This window comes from Panthera tigris, chromosome B2 (assembly GCF_018350195.1).
Source record: "Panthera tigris isolate Pti1 chromosome B2, P.tigris_Pti1_mat1.1, whole genome shotgun sequence".
Taxonomy (NCBI): Eukaryota; Metazoa; Chordata; class Mammalia; order Carnivora; family Felidae; genus Panthera; species Panthera tigris.
In genome coordinates, this window is record NC_056664.1 from 67,818,222 (window position 1) to 67,836,569 (window position 18,348).

An 18,348-nucleotide genomic window follows, 5' to 3' on the forward strand; every position below is an offset into this window, starting at 1 on the left:
TTAACTCTCATGTAAATCTAAAATTATTCCAAAATTAAATTTATTTTAAAAACCTTTCAGAGCTGAGGCCTATCTAACCTCTAATAAAGCAAAGCATTTTGATGTTATTTCAGTAATTCTGTACAGAAGAAAAAAAGCTTTCCAATTGTTTTTGCAGGTTGTAAAATGTTGAGTTCATGAGGTGGGTTGTTGTTTTTTTTTTTTAACTATACAAACAGAAACCCTCCCAAGCAAAAAAATCCTCCCACCTTGTAGATAACAGATGACAAAGAAGCTTCTGTGCTTCTGCTTGGTTTGAGGGAAAGAAATATCCACTGGTAAATTAAATCCTAGACTTGAGCTTCATACTGGCTTGGAGTTTGAAATGTTAGTATCTGTAGAGCGATAGCACCCTCAAACTAAGAAATTAGTATAAAATTTGGTTTTTGATCACCTAACAATTTTTTAAAAACTAAAAATTAAAGAACACAAGATAGTTTATGGCTAGAAAGTTTCTAAAAATTTTCTTGTTAAAGTTATGCTACTTTTGTCCTGAAATCCTTGTATTGTTATATTAAACTTTACGGTATGCTTTTATTTCTGAAATTTATTTATACACTATTTAAAAGAAAAATTAGTTTCCCCTGTTTATATAAGGAAATATGGAGCAAATATTCAATACATTATGGCTATTAAAATCTGGGAATTTTGGTAAAAAAACACAGACTAGTTTATTAACATTACAATACATGATAAAGTCACGGATATTATATGATGTATTCTGTGTGGTGTTTGTTCCCCATTAGCAAGGCATAGTTCAGTGCACTGTGTCAGATTGCAAAAAACATGGTGCATTCAGTGCAGCATTTTCACCAACCCCTGCACATGTATGATTGGTTGTCTCAGATGATTTATGTCAGTTATTACTGAGTAAACCTGTGTTTATAGCATACCCCAGAATAAGTCATCAAAAAGGTTCAAAGTACAAAATCTAAAATATCTATTTTCAGATTTTGTGCCCATTCTCTGTCAAATAATTATTTTCTGTATTGATAATCCTTAGTATTTAAGAATGTATACTATTTGTGTTATTCACTATTTTACCATAACAGTATCATTGTATTTTGCTTTAGATTCATTGCCTCTGTTGCATTTTAAAGTTGATATCTTTATTTTTCCAAGCAAATAATTATAAAAATTAAAGATTAAAAGAATGAATTATCTGCTTTAAAGATAAGACTATATTATATTCCCTTTAGTGTGAAAGTGTATGAACTATAAAACCATGAGTTTTAAGTTTAATAAAATTAGCTAAAAACCTATCTTCTTCATAGTGCTAGTACTACTACTATCTCTAAGGCAAATTCTTATCTTCACAACTTATGTCCCCATGAATCTAAAATTTTGTCAGGGTAGACATTGCCCAGTTGTACAAAAATGCAGCTCAAAAATGAAAATTCCATTACTTATCAATATTGATGCAATTTCCAGATTTCAGATTCTGGCATTGCTATTCAATAGTTATGTGAATATAGGCAAGTTAATTAACTTTATTGTGCCTCCTTCTCCTCTATAAAGTGCTAATAATAGTATATACTTCGTAAGGTAATTGTGAAGATTCAAGTACTTGATAGATATAAAGCACTTAGAACAGTACCTGGCACATGATGCTCACTATCTGCTAACTCACATTACAAACACACTACTATCCTTACTCTTTACTGTTTTCTTCTTGTGTCATTTTCTTATCTTCTTTTTTAATTTAGGTCCTTTGACTATTATAACATAAGAATATAAAATTCTTTTAGAAAAATTTCTTTAGAATTTTAATTTACTTAATTATATTACTCCGATAGGTATTGATCACCAGTGTGAATGAATTTACAAATAATAGAATAGCCTCTTTTATTTTTAATTCCCTGGTTAAGTAAAATGGGAATATGTTAGAAGTTTTTATTTAGGGTGAGTAAGTAGATATTGTAGTTCCCAGGCTTATTGCACTTTTTGTAAATCTTTAATGCTTCCATCCCACAACTACCTATAGGTTTTTGGCTTTACCCCCAAATTAGTGTGTATTTGGATTTATGTGGTATTTTAGGATCTTTATTTTCTGAGGATTATGTTCAAAATCCTGAAAATTGATTGTATATAAAGTGACAGTGTAATTTGATGTATTTTTTCAAGTATAATTATATCTCCATAATATAGTGTAAGAATAAGATATTTGTTTCATATTGCTGGTTTGGGACATAACATTTTTTGTGCTGTTTTTCAAATTGTCCTCAAAGCCAATATCCTAATCATCATTTATTCCTCTAGTTGTTGATATGTTTTTAATTACTTAGAAACATTTACAGCAAAATTGGGCAAATTGGACATTTTTTTTTAAATTTTTTTTAAACGTTTTATTTATTTTTGAGACAGGGAGAGACAGAGCATGAACAGGGGAGGGTCAGAGAGAGGGAGACGCAGAATCCGAAACAGGCTCCAGGCTCTGAGCTGTCAGCACAGAGCCTGACGCGGGGCTCGAACTCACGGACCGCGACATCATGACCTGAGCTGAAATCGGCCGCTTAACCGACTGAGCCACCCAGGCGCCCCAAATTGTACATTATTAAATAGCGGATTTTTTTAATTCAAAAAATGTGTGACAATGAAGTATTACATGCTCTTGTTTTTAATGTGTTTTATAAATTGTGATGGCAGTTTCAAAAGAAAACTAAAGTTTTGTACATTGAGGGAATAAATATATAACATTGGTGACTACTTTCGAAGGACAATAATAACTTGGATCCATTTATTAAATATTTGTATGAAAGTTTGCAGTGGGGTCTGATGGATTAAGAGTCCATCTAAAATGTAGTCTAAAATGTAGTCACTGTTCTTAAAGATCTTACAATTTAGTAGGGTTTAGCATATTTGTATCATATAGTTTTATTATTTTATAGTATTTTTTTATACGGCAAGGAAGCTGTGGTTTGCCTTTTTTGGGGGGGGTTACTTTTAATAAACACATTGTAAGTGATTCCGCACCTTTTTGTTCTGAAAATATATTTTTCTGTTAGAATAATCTATGTAAATTTCCTTTTTTAGGAAAGAATATCCACCTCATGTCCAAAAATTTGAAAATAATTCTGTAAGGTTGAGTCGGCCTCAAGGTGTCGGTAAGTGTACAGTTTTATTTATTAACACCTGTGAAGGGTTTTGAATAGTTGTATGAAAGAAAGGTAGAAATAGAGATATGACACTGGTTTTAGAATATTCCCAAGTATAATAGAAATACACAGAAAAGCATTTTTTGAACTGATTTGAAGTTTTACTTACCTGTGACCTAACATTTTCGGGGAATAGTTACATACTGAAGAGATTACAGTTTGAAATCTTTTTTTTAATTAGGATTTGCACTAAATTCAGGATCCACATATTAACTGTAGATGGATTATAGCTTCAAAATTGTGTTTGGGTGAACTATATTATAATCTTGTATAATGTAGTTTTCTTGCTTTAAATGGTTATGGTCCTAAAATTTAGAACATATTCGGCAACCACTGAATTTTAAAGAGACCATACCTGATACAATTATGTTAATAATAGATGTGGAGAAAAAAAGTTGTGGGTAGAAATTTTTGTTTTTATTGACATAATCTATTAATATACTAATATTAGTGCAAAAATAAAGGCAAATAATATTTACAGAAAATGTTTCACCATCAAATTGATTTTCGTTATCTAGAATAGTGATTTTTTAAAAACATATATATTTTTTAATGTTTATTTTTGAGACAGAGAGCGAGAGAGAGAGATAACGACAGAGAGGGAAGGAGGGAGGGAGGGGCAGAGAGAGGGGGACAGAGGATTTGAAGCAGACTCTATGCTGACAGCAAAGAGCCCAATGCAGGGTTTTATCCCACTAAGCATGAGATCATTACATGAGCCAAAGTCAGACTCTTAACCGACTGAGCCACCCAGGCACCCCTAGAATATTGAGTCTTAATCTGTGAGTTTGTCCCAGTCCTTTACTTGCTTAAACCATAGCACTGCTTGTTCTTATCCAAAATCTAATTGATTTAAACAGCTGAGTTTTCCTGATAGCTAAGAGTTTGTTTTTTAAAGCATCTATATTCTTTTCTACTCTTGAGTGGAAATCCTTTATTTGTTTATTGAACATGACCCTATTTTATAAAGAGAATATCCCAAACTCCTATTCATCCTTTTTTTTTTTTTTTTAAGTTTATTTATTTATTTTGAGGGAGAGAGAGAGAGCATGAGCATGTGTGCAAACATGAGCAGAGGAGGAGCAGAGAGGGGGCAAAGAGAGGAAGGAGGAAGAATGCCAAGAAGTCTCCATACTGTTAGTGCAGACCTAACACGGGACTCAACCCCATGAACCATGAGATCATGGTCTGGGCTGAAATCAAGAGTTGGACACTCAACCAACTGAGCCACCCAGGCACCCCTCTTCATCCTTTATTAATAACTTTGTAGTTATTATGAACGTGAATTACTGTACTTGGCACTACCTAGTTATGCTCTTTAAGTTTAGTAATAATTGACTACCCTTTTCAACATTTATTCTGTTATACCTTAAGTCTTTATTGAACTCTTACTAAGTACTGGATGCTGAGTTAAATGCTTTGTATTTATTATTTACTTTTGTCCTAGCTCCTTATCCAAGATCCTTTAAGCTAAATTTAACTTAACCTACATTGGATACAGAGGAAACTGAAGCACAGAGGGATTAGATAACTTATTCATGGACACAGAGCTGGTATTGCAATCTAGGCCTAGATGATACCAAAGCTCATGCTTGAAACCACTGTGCTTTACCGTTTTCTTGCTGGATCAGAAAGTAAGTTATTTCTGATCCTCAGAGAACTGCACAATAAGTGTTATAATTCCCATTGCACAAATGCATTTTGGTAAGTTAAGTGATTTGGCCCATTCATATGGTTTTAGATACAAATCAGCCCCAGGTTTGTTGCAAATAATTTTTAAAGTTTGATAACATTCATTTTGTGGATAAATAATCCTTAAAAATTTTTTTTAATTTTGAAATATTTTTAGACTTACAGAAAAATTGTAAAAATAGTACATAGTATCCATTTATCCTTTACCTAGCTTCCCCTAATGTTAACATCTTACAGTCACAATAGTACATTTATCAAAACTATGAAATTGGCATTGGTGGCTCAGTCGGTTGAGCATCCAACTCTTAATTTTGGCTCAGGTCAGGATCTCACAGTTTGTAGGTTCCAGCCCCGTGTTGAATCCCTGCTTGAGATTCTCTTTCTCTCTCTCTCTGCGCCTCTCCTCACTTTTTCTCTCTCTCAAAATAAACTTTTAAAAAATATTAAAGATAAATCTTGATTTTATTTTATATTGAAAATCAGTCATGGTGGCAGCTACACGATAGAGAAGACAACTGTTTTTCTAGTTTGAACGACTGTAAAAATAGTTTAAAAAGCCAGTACATAACCAGAGTAACGATAGTTGTTTATGTTCTGTCCCTCTTCTTGGGACATATATCTGCTTCTATTATGAAAATTTTCAAACGTACAGAACAGTTGACTTTTATGGTGAATACACATATTTCTACCACATGGCTTCTACAATTAACACTTTTCTCTGGTGCTTTATTATATCCATTTGTACATGAATTCATTTTTTTATGCATGTTAAATTGTAGGTATCCATACACTTTACTCCTTCCTAAACCTTTCAGCATTTCTATCATTAGAGGTCAATATTTGCTCATAGTTCTCTTTTTATTAAAAAGTTACATACATTGAAATGCACAAATCTTAAGTGTACAATTGAATAAATTTTAATAAGTACACAAACTTTTCCAACGCAAACCCCTGGGAAGACAGCACAGATAGTATCATCAAAATTTCCTCATATTTTTTCTCAGTCCTCACTCCTGACCCATCAAAGGTAACCATTGTTCTTATTTTTCCCTGCATAAATTAATTTTGCTTATTCTGGGACTTCATATTAGTGGAATAAAACATTATGTACTCTTTTATGTAAGACTTTTTTCATTCAAGATAATTTGTTTTGAGATTGATCTATGTTACTACATGCATTAGTATTTTTTCCTTTTTAGTATTCCATTGTATGATGTACCAGTTTGTTTATCCATTCGCCTGATGGTAGATTATAGGTGGTTTCCACTTTTTGACTACTATGAATAAAGCTACCATGAACATTTTTTGTTTTTAATGGAGGACCTTGTTTTTGTTTTTGTTTTTTTTAAATTAGATTAAAAATTTATTCTGTATGTTCAACCAGCTAGTCATTTTTACTTGTAATAGCTTCCATATTCTGACCTTTCTGCCTAGCTGGAAATAGTGTGGTATATTAAAAAGATGTTGAGCTGGAGAATCCAATAAGAAATATTCTAATCTTGATGTTCCTACTATTTGGTCTTGGTGTTCTGAACATTCTGTTTTCTTCACTTGTATAGAAACTGCTTTTTGTATACAATGAGTCTAACAAAGTAATTTAATCTTTATAGGAATACTGACTAAAACTCGGATGCTCTAGACTGGAGTAGCTTCTCTGTAACCTCTGGTGTTAGTTGTTAGGAGCAGTTTTCAGTTCCTCTCTTTGCCTAGAGGCCAAGTCTTTATGTTTCTGGATCTTCGAGTGAATGAGTATCTCTGTGTGACAAAGTTAAGACATTTTCAAAGATGATGTAGTAACAGCATTTCTTCCTTTCACTCATGTAATTTCATCTTTTTAAAGTATGTCATATGGTTTTATCTTCTGCTGTGTGATTCATTAATCCATTAAACATTTTTTGAGCCCTTAGCTTGTACAGTTTCTAGACACTAGGAAAACATGTGGCCAAAACATTATTTTCTGCTCTTTCAAAGCTGACAATATAATGGGAAGAAACAGATCAGTACAAATAATAACAGTAAAATACAATTAGGTGCTAATAGAAATACAGATTAAATGCTGTGGAAGCTCCAAGGATTGTTTATTTATGCTTAGTGTGGGGCAGAGGCAGCTTCTTAGCAAAGAATGGTTTGAATTTACTTAAATGGGGAGGGCTTTACTTGTGAAGAGAACAGTAATATGTAGAGCATGATAGGACATACACTCTGGAGAAATGAACCTCTTTGAGGAGCAGTTTGTTTGGAAGACTGGAACATCAACACAAACTTTTGCTTGCAAAGAGATAGGGTTCTGAATTTTTTCCTTAGCTACTAGAATCATTGAAAGATATTAAACATTAGAATGTAGTCATATTTTTTGTTAGATCACTTTGGCAGTAATGAGGAAGGATTCATTTGGAGTGAGGGAAATCAATTTAGGCCAAGAGTTAAGTATCTGAAATGTACTGTCAGTGGTGTTGGAGAGGAAGTAATGAATTTAAGAGCTGTTAGTAGAATTCCCTTGAATATGAGGAAGGAGGCACAAGGAGAAGTCAGCTATTATTTAGATTTCCAGCTTTCTTGTCCAGGAAAGTAAAGTGTTTGAACTGTACAAATGCTGGAAAGGTAGAATTCACTTAGTGCAACTCTGTGATTACAGTAACAAGAATAATTGTATAGACTTCTTTTTTTTTTTTTTAATGTTTGTTTATTTTTGAGAGAGGGACAGAGTGTGAGCAGGAGGAGGGCAGAGAGAGAGAGGGAGACACAGAATCTGAAACAAGCTCTAAGCTCTGAGCTGTCAGTACAGAGCCTGATGTGGGGCTTGAACTCATGACCGTGAGACCATGACCTGAGCCGAAGTCCAACATATAACCGACTGAGCCACCCAGGCATCCAAATTGTGTAGGCTTCTTAAGACAGTATCGTATTTCAGACTCAGAAATATTACATAATATTGATTTGTATGTGTAGGTAACCTCCTTCTTTAAAAAAATTCAAAGATAAGAGGATATTAGAGGCACTTGGGTGGCTCAGTTGGTTAAGTGACTCGATTTTGGCTCAGGTCATGACCTCACGGTTTGTGAGTTCAAGTCCCACGTTAGGCTCTATGCTGGCAGTGTGGAGCCTGCTTGGGATTCTTTCTCTCCCTCTCTACCCCTACCCCACTCATGTACCTGCATATGCACACACTCTCTCTTTCTCTCAAAATAAATACACTTTTTTAAAAAAGAGGATATCGGGGTGCCTGGGTGGGTTAGTCGCTTAAGTGTCAGACTCTTGACTTCAGCTCAGGTCATGACCTCATGGTTTGTGAGTTCAAGCCCCTGTCAGCCCAGAGCCTGCTTGAGATTCTCTCTCTCCTTCTCTCTCTGCCCATTCCCTGCTTGCTCTTTCTTTCTCAAAATAAATAAACTCAAAAAAAAAATTTTTTTAAAGAGGATATTGAAGATAGGAATATGGAAGTATTTAACAAATTTGGGATTATGAAGGTAGAAAATTTTGGTTTGTAGACTCATTAACTTGTGTTTTAGAAACATGTATTGTCTTGCATACTTAAATCTTTGCTGATAAAGTCAGAGTGTAATAAATTATTCTGTTTTGGGTGTTCATTCAATCACTTAAAAATTCTAATTATGTCCTTAATGAAAAGTATTAAATTTGCATTGAAAAATAGTGAGGAAAATCCTTTTGTATTTCTTGAATAACAAACCATTAGGCTGAATATTAGTTTAGTTTCCTTTATCTAAACAGTTGCACCCAATGTTTGAATTGTTTTTTTATTACTAATCTAAGAAGAGTCACTAACTTTAAGTGTGTGTGTGTGTGTGTGTGTGTGTGTGTGTGTGTGTGTGTGTGTGTGTGTGTATGAGAGAGAGAGACAGATTGATTGACTGGTTCGTTGTGGGAAGTCCCTCTGCTGTCTTAAAAACAGAATAAACTGAAGAGAATATTGGTACGCTTGATGAGAGTGGTCCACAGTGTGTGCAGATCCTGGTGAGGAGTGAAAAGTAAAGCTACCAGGACATGATTATAGGCTACAACTTAAAGTTCTGGTTATTCTTTTATTAATATTACTTTTTATTGATGTATAGTTGACATGAAATAATGCATGTTTCAGGTATACAGCATAGTGATTCAACGATTATAAATTACACTGTGTTCATCACAAATGTAGCTACCATCACATGATTGTATGTATACAACACAATTACAATACCACTGACTATTCCCTATGTGTGCCTTTTATCCCCGTGACTTATTCATTCCATAACTGGAAGCCTGTGTCTCCTACTCCTCTTTATGCATTTTGCCCACCACTTCTCACTCTTGGCAACCATCAGTTTGTTCTCTGTATTTATGGGACTTTCTGCTTTTTGTTAGTTTGATTTGTTAGATTCCACACATAAGTGAAATTAAAAGGTATTTGTCTTTAGGGGCACTTGGGTGGCTCAGTTAGTTAAGCATTCATCTTCGGCTCATGTCATGATCTCACAGTTTGTGGGTTTGAGCCCTGTGTCACGCTTTGTGCTGACAGCTCAGAGCTTGTAGTCTGCTTCAGATTCTGTGTCTCCCTCTCACTCTCTACTCCTCCCCACTTGTGTGCTCTGTCTCTCTCAAAATTAAATACATAAACATTAGGAAAAAAAGGTATTTGTTTTTCTGTTTGACTTATTTTGCTTAGTACAGTACCCTCTAGGTCCATCCATGTTGTCACAAAAAGCAAAATTTCATTTTTTTTTTTTTATGTCTGAATCATATTCCAGTGTGTATGTGTGGGGGGCACATCTTTATCCCTTCATCTCTCAGTGGACACTTAAGTTGCTTACATATTGTGGCTATTACAAATGATGTTGTAATAAATATAAGGGTGGATAAATCATTTCAAATTAGTTTTTTAGTTGTTTTTGTTTTTGTTTTTGTTTTTTATAATTCTTTGGGTGAATATCCAGTAGCAAAATTACTGGATCCTATGGTATTTCTATTTCTTAGTTTTTTGAGGAACCCTTATACTGTTGTCCATAGTGGCTGTACCAATCCTCATCAATACTTACTTCTTGTCTTTTTAATTTTAGCCATCCTGACTGGTGTAAGGTGATATCTCATTGTGGTTTTGATTTGCATTTCCCTGATGATTAGTAATGTTGATTCATCTCCTCATGTGTCTGGCTTTGGAAAAATGTTTATTCAGATCCTCTGCCCATTTTTTAATCTGATTGTCTTTTTGTTGTTGAGTTGTGTAAGTTCTTCATGTATTTTGGATGTTAATCCCTTATCAGATAATAACACTTGCAAATTTCTTCTCCCATTCACTTGGTTGCCTTTTGTTTTATTGATGGTTTCCTTTGCTGTGCAAAAGCTTTTATAGTCCCAGTTATTTATTTTTGCCTTTTTTTCCCTTGCCTGAGGAGACAGATACAGAAAAATATTGCTAAGGCTGATGTCCAGGAGTTGACTGTCTATGTTTTATTTTAGGAGTTTTATGGTTTCAGGTCTTGCATTTAGGTCTTTAATCCATTTCGAGTTTATTTTTGTGTAGGGTGTAAGAAAAGTGGTTCAATTTCATTCTTTTGCCTGTGACTGTCCAGTTTTCCAAGCACCATTTATTGAAGAGACTGTTTTCCCCCTTGCATATTCTTGCCTCCTTTGTTGTAGATTAATTGACCACCTAAGTGTAGGTTTATGTCTGGGCTCTCTATCTTGTTCCATTGCTTTATGCATCTGTTTTGTGCCATTTCTTTACTATTTTAATTACTATAACTTTGTAGGATAGTTTGAAATCTGATATTGTGATACCTCCAACTTTGTTCTTCTTTCTGAAGACTGCTTTGGCTATTCAGGGTTTGTGGTTCCATACAAACTTTAGGATTATTTGAGCTACTTCTCTGAAAAATATTATTGGTGTTTTGATGGGAGTTGCATTGAATCTGTGGATTGCTTTACATAGTATGGACATTTTAACAATATTCTTCCAATCCATGACATGGTATACCTTTCCATTTATTTGTGTTGTCTTCAGTTTCTTTCATCAGTGTCTTACAGTTTTCACAGTACAGGTCTTTCACATAGTCAGCTAAATTTTTTGTAGATAATATTACTCTTTTTGATGCAGTTTTAAGTGGGATTAAAAAAATTGTGCTAGGTTATTTGTGTACAGAAAATCAACCCGTTTGCATGTATTTTTTATTCTGCAACTTTATGGAATTCATTTATTACTTCAGATAGTTTTTTGGTGGTGTCTTTAGGGTTTTCTATATGTAATACCATGTTATCTGCAAATAGTGAGTTTTGCTACCTTACCAATTTGATTGTCTTATAATTTTTTTCTTGTCTGATTGCTGTAGCTAGGGACTTCCAGTCCTATGTTGAATAAAAGTGGTGAGAGTGGAAATCCCTGTCTTGAGAAAAAGCTTTCAGCTTCTCACTGTGCGTTTGTCCTATGTGGCATTTATTATGTTGAGGTATGTTCCCTCTAAACCCACTTTATTGAGAGTCTTCATTATGAACAGATACTGAATTTTGTCAAATGCTTTTTTATATCTATTGAGACAGTCATATGATTTTACCCTTTATTTTGTTTTGAGATGTATCACATTGATTTGTGGATACTGAACTGCCCTTGCTTCCTTGGAATAAACCCCACTTCATTGTAGTGAATGATCCTTTGATGTATTGTTCAATTCAGTTTCCTAACATGGGGTGCCTGGGTGTCTTGGTCGGTTAAGCAGTTAAACGTCCGACTTCGGCTCAGGTCATGATCTCACGCTCCGTGGGTTCAAGCCCCGCGTCAGGCTCTGTACTGACAGCTCAGAGCCTGGAGCCTGTTTCAGATTTTGTGTCTCCCTCTCTCTCTGCCCCTCCCCTGTTCATGCTCTGTCTCTCTCTGTCTCAAAAATAAATAAACGTTAAAAAAAAAAATTTTTTTTTTTAATTTCCTAATATTTTATTGAGGATTTTTGCATCTGTGTTCATCAAGGGTGTTGATATATAATTTTCTTTTTTTGTAGTGTTTTTGTTTGGTACCAGGTACAATCAACCATTGTATTGATTTTGTACAATGAATTTGGAAGCATTTCTTCCCCTTTTTTTGTTTTGGAAGAGTTTGGAAAGGATAGGTATTAACTCTTCTTTAAGTAGAATTTACCTGTGAAGTTATCTGGTCCTAGACTTTCGTTTGTTGAGAGCTTTGATGACCAGTTTCGTTTTGTTACTAGAAATTGGTCTGTTCATATTTTCTATTTCTTCCTGACTCACTCTTGGAAAATTATGTTTCTAGGAATTATCCATTTCTGCTAGTTTGTCCAATTTATTGGCATATAATTTTTCATAGTTATTTCATAATTCTTTGTGTTTTTATGGTATCAGTTGTAACTTCTCTTTTATTTCAGATTTTGAGTCCTCTTTTTTTCTTGGTGAAAAAGGTTTAGAAGTTTTGTTCATTTTTTCAAAGAATTTCTCTTGGTTTCATTTCTTTTCCATTGTGTTTTTAGTCTCTGTTTCATTTGTTTCTGCTCTGATCTTTATTATTTTCTTTATTGTATTAATTTGGGGCCTTGTTCTTTTCTGGTTCCTTTATGTGTAAGGGAACATTTGTTTATTTGAGATTTTTCTTGTTTTTTTTTTTTGAAGTAGGGCTATATCTTTATAAACTTCACTCTTAGAACTGCTTTGATCTATCCCAAAGTTTTCAAACCATTGTGTTTCCATTTTCATTTGTCTCTAAGTATTTATTTCCTCTTTGATTTCTTCATCGACCCATTGGTTGTTTAATAACTTGTTGTTTAGCTTCCGTATGTTTGTGGGATGGTGGGTTTTTTTTCCCCCTTCAGTTTTTCTCTTGTAATTGATTTCTAATTTCATATTGTTGGAAAAAATGTTTGATATATTTCAGTCTTTTAAAATTTGTTGAGACTTGTTTTGTGGCCTCACAATTGATCTCATCTGGAGAATGTTCCATGTACACTTGAAAAGAATGTGTATTCTGCTTTTTGGGGATGAAATGTTCAATATTTATGTGTTAAATCCATCTACCTAAGAATATGTTACTTAAGGCCACTGGTTCTTTATTGACTTGCCATTTGGATGCTTTTTCCATTGATGTGAATGGGGTGTTAAAGTCCCATACTATTACTGTTTTACTGTTAGTTTCTCCCTTTATGTCTGTTAATATTTGTTTTATGTTTTTAGGTACTCCTGTGTGTTGGGCACGTAGATATTTACAATTGGTATACCCTCTTGTTGATTGATCCCTTTATCATTATTTAATGCCGTTCTTTGTCTTTTGTTACAGTCTATGTTTTAAAGTCTATTTTGTCTGATATAAGTATTGTTACCCCAACTTTTTTTTCCAATTCCATTTGCATGGAATATATTTTTCTGTCCCTCCACTTTTAGTCTGTATGTGTCTTTAGGTCTGACGTGAGGCTCTTATAGGAGCATATAGAAGGGTCTAGTTTTTTATTTTTATCCATTCAGTCACCTTTTGTCTTTTTATTGGAGTATTTAGTCTATTTACATTTATAGTAATTATTAACAGATATGTACTTATTGCCATCATGCTCATTGTTTTTGGTTGTTTTTTAGTTCTTTTTCTCTTGCTCTCTTCCCTATGATTTGATGACTTTCTTTAGTGTTATGCTTGGGTTCATTTCTTTATATTTTTTGGTGGTTTGTGGTTACCATGAAGATCATATATAACATCCTATATATTTAGCAGTCTATTAAGTTGTTGGTTGCTTAAGTTCAATATATACTAAATTCACTACCGTTTTACTTCTTCCTCTCACATTTTATGTATATGATGTCATTTTATATTTTATATTTTGTGTATCCTTTGACTAATTTTTGTAGACGTAATTGATTTTACTACTTTTGGTTTTTAACCTTCATACTAGTTTTGTGTGTGATTGATCTATTGCTTTTTCTGTATGTTTGCTTTAGCAGTAAAATTTTTTCCATAATTTCCTTCTAGTTATGGCTATTTCTTTTCTGCTTAAAGATGTCCCTTTAACCTTTCTTGTAAAGTAGTTTAGTGAGGATGAGCTTCTTTAACTTGTTTTTCTCTGGGAAACTCTTTAGCTCTCCTTTAATTCTGAATGCTTATCTTGCCTGGTAGAGTATTCTTGGTTGTGGGTTTTTTCTTTTTAGCACTCTGAATATATCATACTACTCCCTTCTGGCCTGAAAAATCAGCTGATAGCCTTGGTTTCCCCTTCATGTAACCATTTGCTTTTCTTCTGTTGCTGTTAAGATTCTCGCTTTATCTTTAATGTTTGACATTTTATTTGTCTTGGTGTGGTCTCCCTGGGTTAATCTTGTTTGGAGCTCTCTATCTCTGTTATCTCTTCCTCTATCTCTGTTAGGAAAGTTTTCAGTCATTATTTCTTCAAATAAATTATTTGCCCCTTTCTCATCCTTCTGGAACCTGTATAATGTGTTATGTTAGTATGGTTGATGTTGTCCTAGAGGTTCCTTAGCATGTGCTTTTTTTTTTTTTTTTTTTTTTTTTTAATTTTGCTTTTGTTCAGCTTGGGGACTTTGCACTAACATATCTTCCAGATTGTTCATCCATTCTTCTGCATCCTCCAATGTATTTTTCATTTCACTTACTGTATTCTTCAGCTGATTGGTTCTTTTTAAATTTTTTATATCTATGTTGAAGTAACAGATATAATTTGTTCATCTACTCTTTGTTCATGTCTAGTGAGCCTCTTTATGACCATTACTTTGAGCTCTTCATTGGGTAAACTGCTTATCTCCATTTCATTTAGTTCTTTTTCTGAAGTTTTGTCTTGTTCCATTGTTTGGAACGTGTCTCACTGTGCCCTCCTTTTTCTGGCTCTTGCTGTTTCTGTGTATTGGATAGATCAGCTGCTTTCCCCGATCTTGAAAGTAGTGGTCTTATATAGAAGGCATCCTATGAGACCCAATAGCACACTTACCTCTAGTCACTAGAACTAGGTGCTCCAGGGGTATCCCTTGTGTAGGTTGTGTGTGCACCCTCCTGTTGTGTCTAAGCCATCACTTTTGCAGGGTGCACTGATGAGGAGGGCTGGCAGAAAGGCCTGGCTGTAGCTGCTGCAGGCTTGCTGATGGGTGAGGTTAACTCTTGGCACAGCAGGCTGAGAGGTCCAGCTACAACTTTTGTGAGCGTGGTTGTAGGCAGGGCACTGTCCCTGTAGGATTGCTCACTCGGTGTGGCATTGTAGGAGTTGCTTTGGAGGCACACATGGGGTTTGGCTGTTTGATTAAAGTGGTTTCACAGGGGAATGCCAGGGTAGCATGAGCACTGCTGCTAAGGAAGATAGATAATGTCAAAACTGGCACCTGCAAGTGTCCAGTTAGCTGGGCTGAAGAAGAGCAAGGAAAATGGTGCTTCCCAGCATTTCTATTCTTGTATATCCCTGCCCCTTTCGCACATGCCCTAAACTTAGTCAAATGAATGTCCTTCATATATAACCCAGGTGCTTTTCAAGGTGCTGTTTCTGTCCTGGGTCTTGGACTAAGTGATAAAATGCATTGATCCTTTAAAAGCAGAGTCTTTTTTTTTTTTTTTTTCCCTTATAGCCTTCAGCTTTCCCAGAGTTAAGGCCTACTGATTTTCAAAGCTCTTGGAGTTATCACTGCTGATTTTCAAAGCCAGGTGTTATGTGTAGCTTGTCTTCTTGGGGCTGATTCCCAGAGCCAGGGTGCCTAACTTGATCCCCTCACTCCTCTGGGAGGGCCTCCACGCCTGTGATACCACTCCCATTTTTGGATTACCTGCCAGGGATTTTGTTCCCGACTGCATCTCTGCCCCTCATACCCTCTCAATGTGTCCTTTCTTTTATACTTTTATAAAGATTTGTTCTGGTAATCTTAAGATTATTTTCAGAATGAGTTGCATTATATGTAGTTGTTGCCTTGGTGCCTGAGGAAGGAGGTGAGCTCAGGATCCTCTTAGCCATCTTCCCCGGCTCCCAAGTTTTGCTTACTCTTTGTTGTACATTTTGAAACATTAATTTAATCAAACTATAATAATTTGATAATATAAATTAATATTGTTTATAGCAAAAGTCGTGAGGAATTTATAAGATTTAATTTCAGTACATTTGTTTTTTTTTCTCCTTCCTTTAGATCGTGTAACAAAGAAAATTGAAGAGTCAGAATCACATCTGGAGTCTGAAATTAAAAGGAAAGTACCACAGAAACGTCATAGTAGCACATATCAGTCTCTATCTCCTCTGTCTCCTGCTTCAAAAAAATGTTTAACTGATATAGAGGTGGGTAGAGAAATTCTTCTTTGTTGCTAATCAATTAGTTGGTATTTTTATCAGTATAACATTTAGTACTTACTAAATTCTAGGGGATCTTTCCTTATAGCACTAGAAGAGACATAGAAAAGTTTTGTTTTGTTTTTTAATGTTTATTTATTTTGAGAGAGAGCGAGTATTGAGTGGGGGAGGGGCAAAGAAAGAGAAGAAGAGAATCCCAAGCAGGCTCCACACTGTCAGCATGGAGCCCAGTGTGGGGCTCAGTCCCACGAACCATGAGATCTTGACCGATCTGAGACGAAATTGAGAGTTGAACGCTTAACCTACTGAGCTGCCCAAGAGTCCCTAGAAAAAAATTTTTTTTAATGTGTATTTATTTCTGAGAGAGAGTATGAGCAGGGGAGGGGCAGAGAGAGAGGGAGACACAGAATCTGAAGCAGGCTTCAGGCTCTGAGCTGTCAGCACAGAGTCAGATGCAGGGCTCAAACCCACAAACCATGAGATCATGACCTGAGCCGAAGTCAGATGCTTAAGTGACTGAGCTGCTTAGGAGCCTCTCCTAGAAAGTTTTTTAAGCAGACTTTTCTGCTTTCACTATGTCATTTTTTTCATTATCCAAAATGTAAAACACATATATCTGGAAAGAATTTATCAGTGCCTTCCTGCAACATACTCCAAATAATAGCTCTCAACCAGAAATATTTTGAAATTATTTTAAATTTGCAAAAAAGTTGAAGAAATAATAAAAGAGCTTACATACACTTCTATTAGATTCCTCAGTTTTCCACATTTGAAATATTTATCTCCCTCCTTTCCACCTTCCCTCTGTATATGTGTGTGTTTCTGCATCATTTGAGTATAAGTAACAAATATGACTATTTATTACTTTAATGTTTTAGTGCACGTTTCCTTAGAAAAGGCAGGGGAGGGGGCAGAGAATGGGGCATGTTCCTATAAAACCAGAGTATGATTGTCAAAATTTTAAAATTAACATGGATCCAAAATTACTGTCTAATCCACAAACTCCATTCACATTTCACCTAATTAATTTCCTTCACTGGAACGGGATCAAATTCAGGATTGTGTTATATTTCATTGTTGTAATCTTTAGTCTTCCTTAATCTGGAATAATTCTTAGTCCTTCCTTGTCTTTCATTAAGTTGATATTTGTGAGGAGTATGTTTCTTCATGATTTATGCATTTTTAAAGAATCCTCTCAAGTGATTCTATAATCTCATCATTGCATCATATCAGAATGCATACAATTTTCACATTATAACATTTATCTTAAGATGTACTTTCCTATATTTGTCCACCTTAAAGTTAATTAGTAGGTATTATTTATTAATAAGATGAGCTGCTGTAAGGTAGAGTGTATATAAAGTATAATAAAAGGATGTACTACTCTAAGGTAGAAATTTTCCTTATATTTACTTATTTCTTTATACAGCTCAATACATAGATCTTTTCTTTTTTTGGAAGTGTAGTAGACACAACATGGATTCTTACTCAAAAAAGTTATACTCTGTCACTGTCATTATTTTGATGCTCAGATTGTCCCAGTCTTGGCCCCCAGGAAGTTCTTTAAGCTGGCTCCTCTTTCTTTTTGACATAACCACATCATTCTTTGAATACTTCCTTAAGTTTTGATGTAACCAGATGGTCTAGACTTCTTTGTATCTTCTCTGTCTCAGCTCTAGAGTTATGTATTTCTCCAAGGGCCATTGTTCCTATAAGTGGAGGGACTATATTTGGGCATTAGTTACGCTTATTGCTAATTGGTATCATGTGTAGAGGCCCTCTCAGTGGGCAAAACTAGCAAATATATGTGTGTTTATGTGTTAATATTTAGTACATGTTAAAATGCATGCATTCACACTGATAGTTCCAGTTCTGGTCTAATATCACAGTGTTTATCTTAGCCTTTCCCACTTTGCATATTTGTAACTTCCTTCTCTGACTGAGAAGCCTGACTCCCATCATTTACTTATTGGTTCAGTTGCTTTTTATCTGATCATTCTCCTGGAGTGCCAGCCTAAGGTTGGCCTAGCCCATACTGGCATTTCCCTGCTGCCTGGCCCATTGCTTGATCCAGGTAAAGAAGCAGAAAGGACACACTGTCCTTCTCTCTCCTAAGCATGCCAGCTGAAAACCTCAGAATTTTTTAACATCTAAAATAAATCTTTCTTTTACTCTTTACTGCATTCCAGTTGTTCTTACTCTGTTCTTAGTGA

The 18,348-nt window shown here is 34.8% G+C and overlaps 1 protein-coding gene across 2 annotated transcripts in view; it reads left to right on the forward strand.

Moving 5' to 3' along the window:
• The window catches only part of SENP6 (SUMO specific peptidase 6), a 119,243-nt gene that overhangs the window by 51,254 nt on the left and 49,641 nt on the right, over window positions 1–18,348 (forward strand). For both annotated transcript variants that reach the window (XM_042986690.1, XM_042986691.1), the window contains 2 exons: window positions 3,073–3,143; window positions 15,978–16,123. In XM_042986690.1, the coding sequence (XP_042842624.1) occupies window positions 3,073–3,143; window positions 15,978–16,123 (217 nt within the window). The remainder of the gene's footprint in view (window positions 1–3,072; window positions 3,144–15,977; window positions 16,124–18,348) is intronic.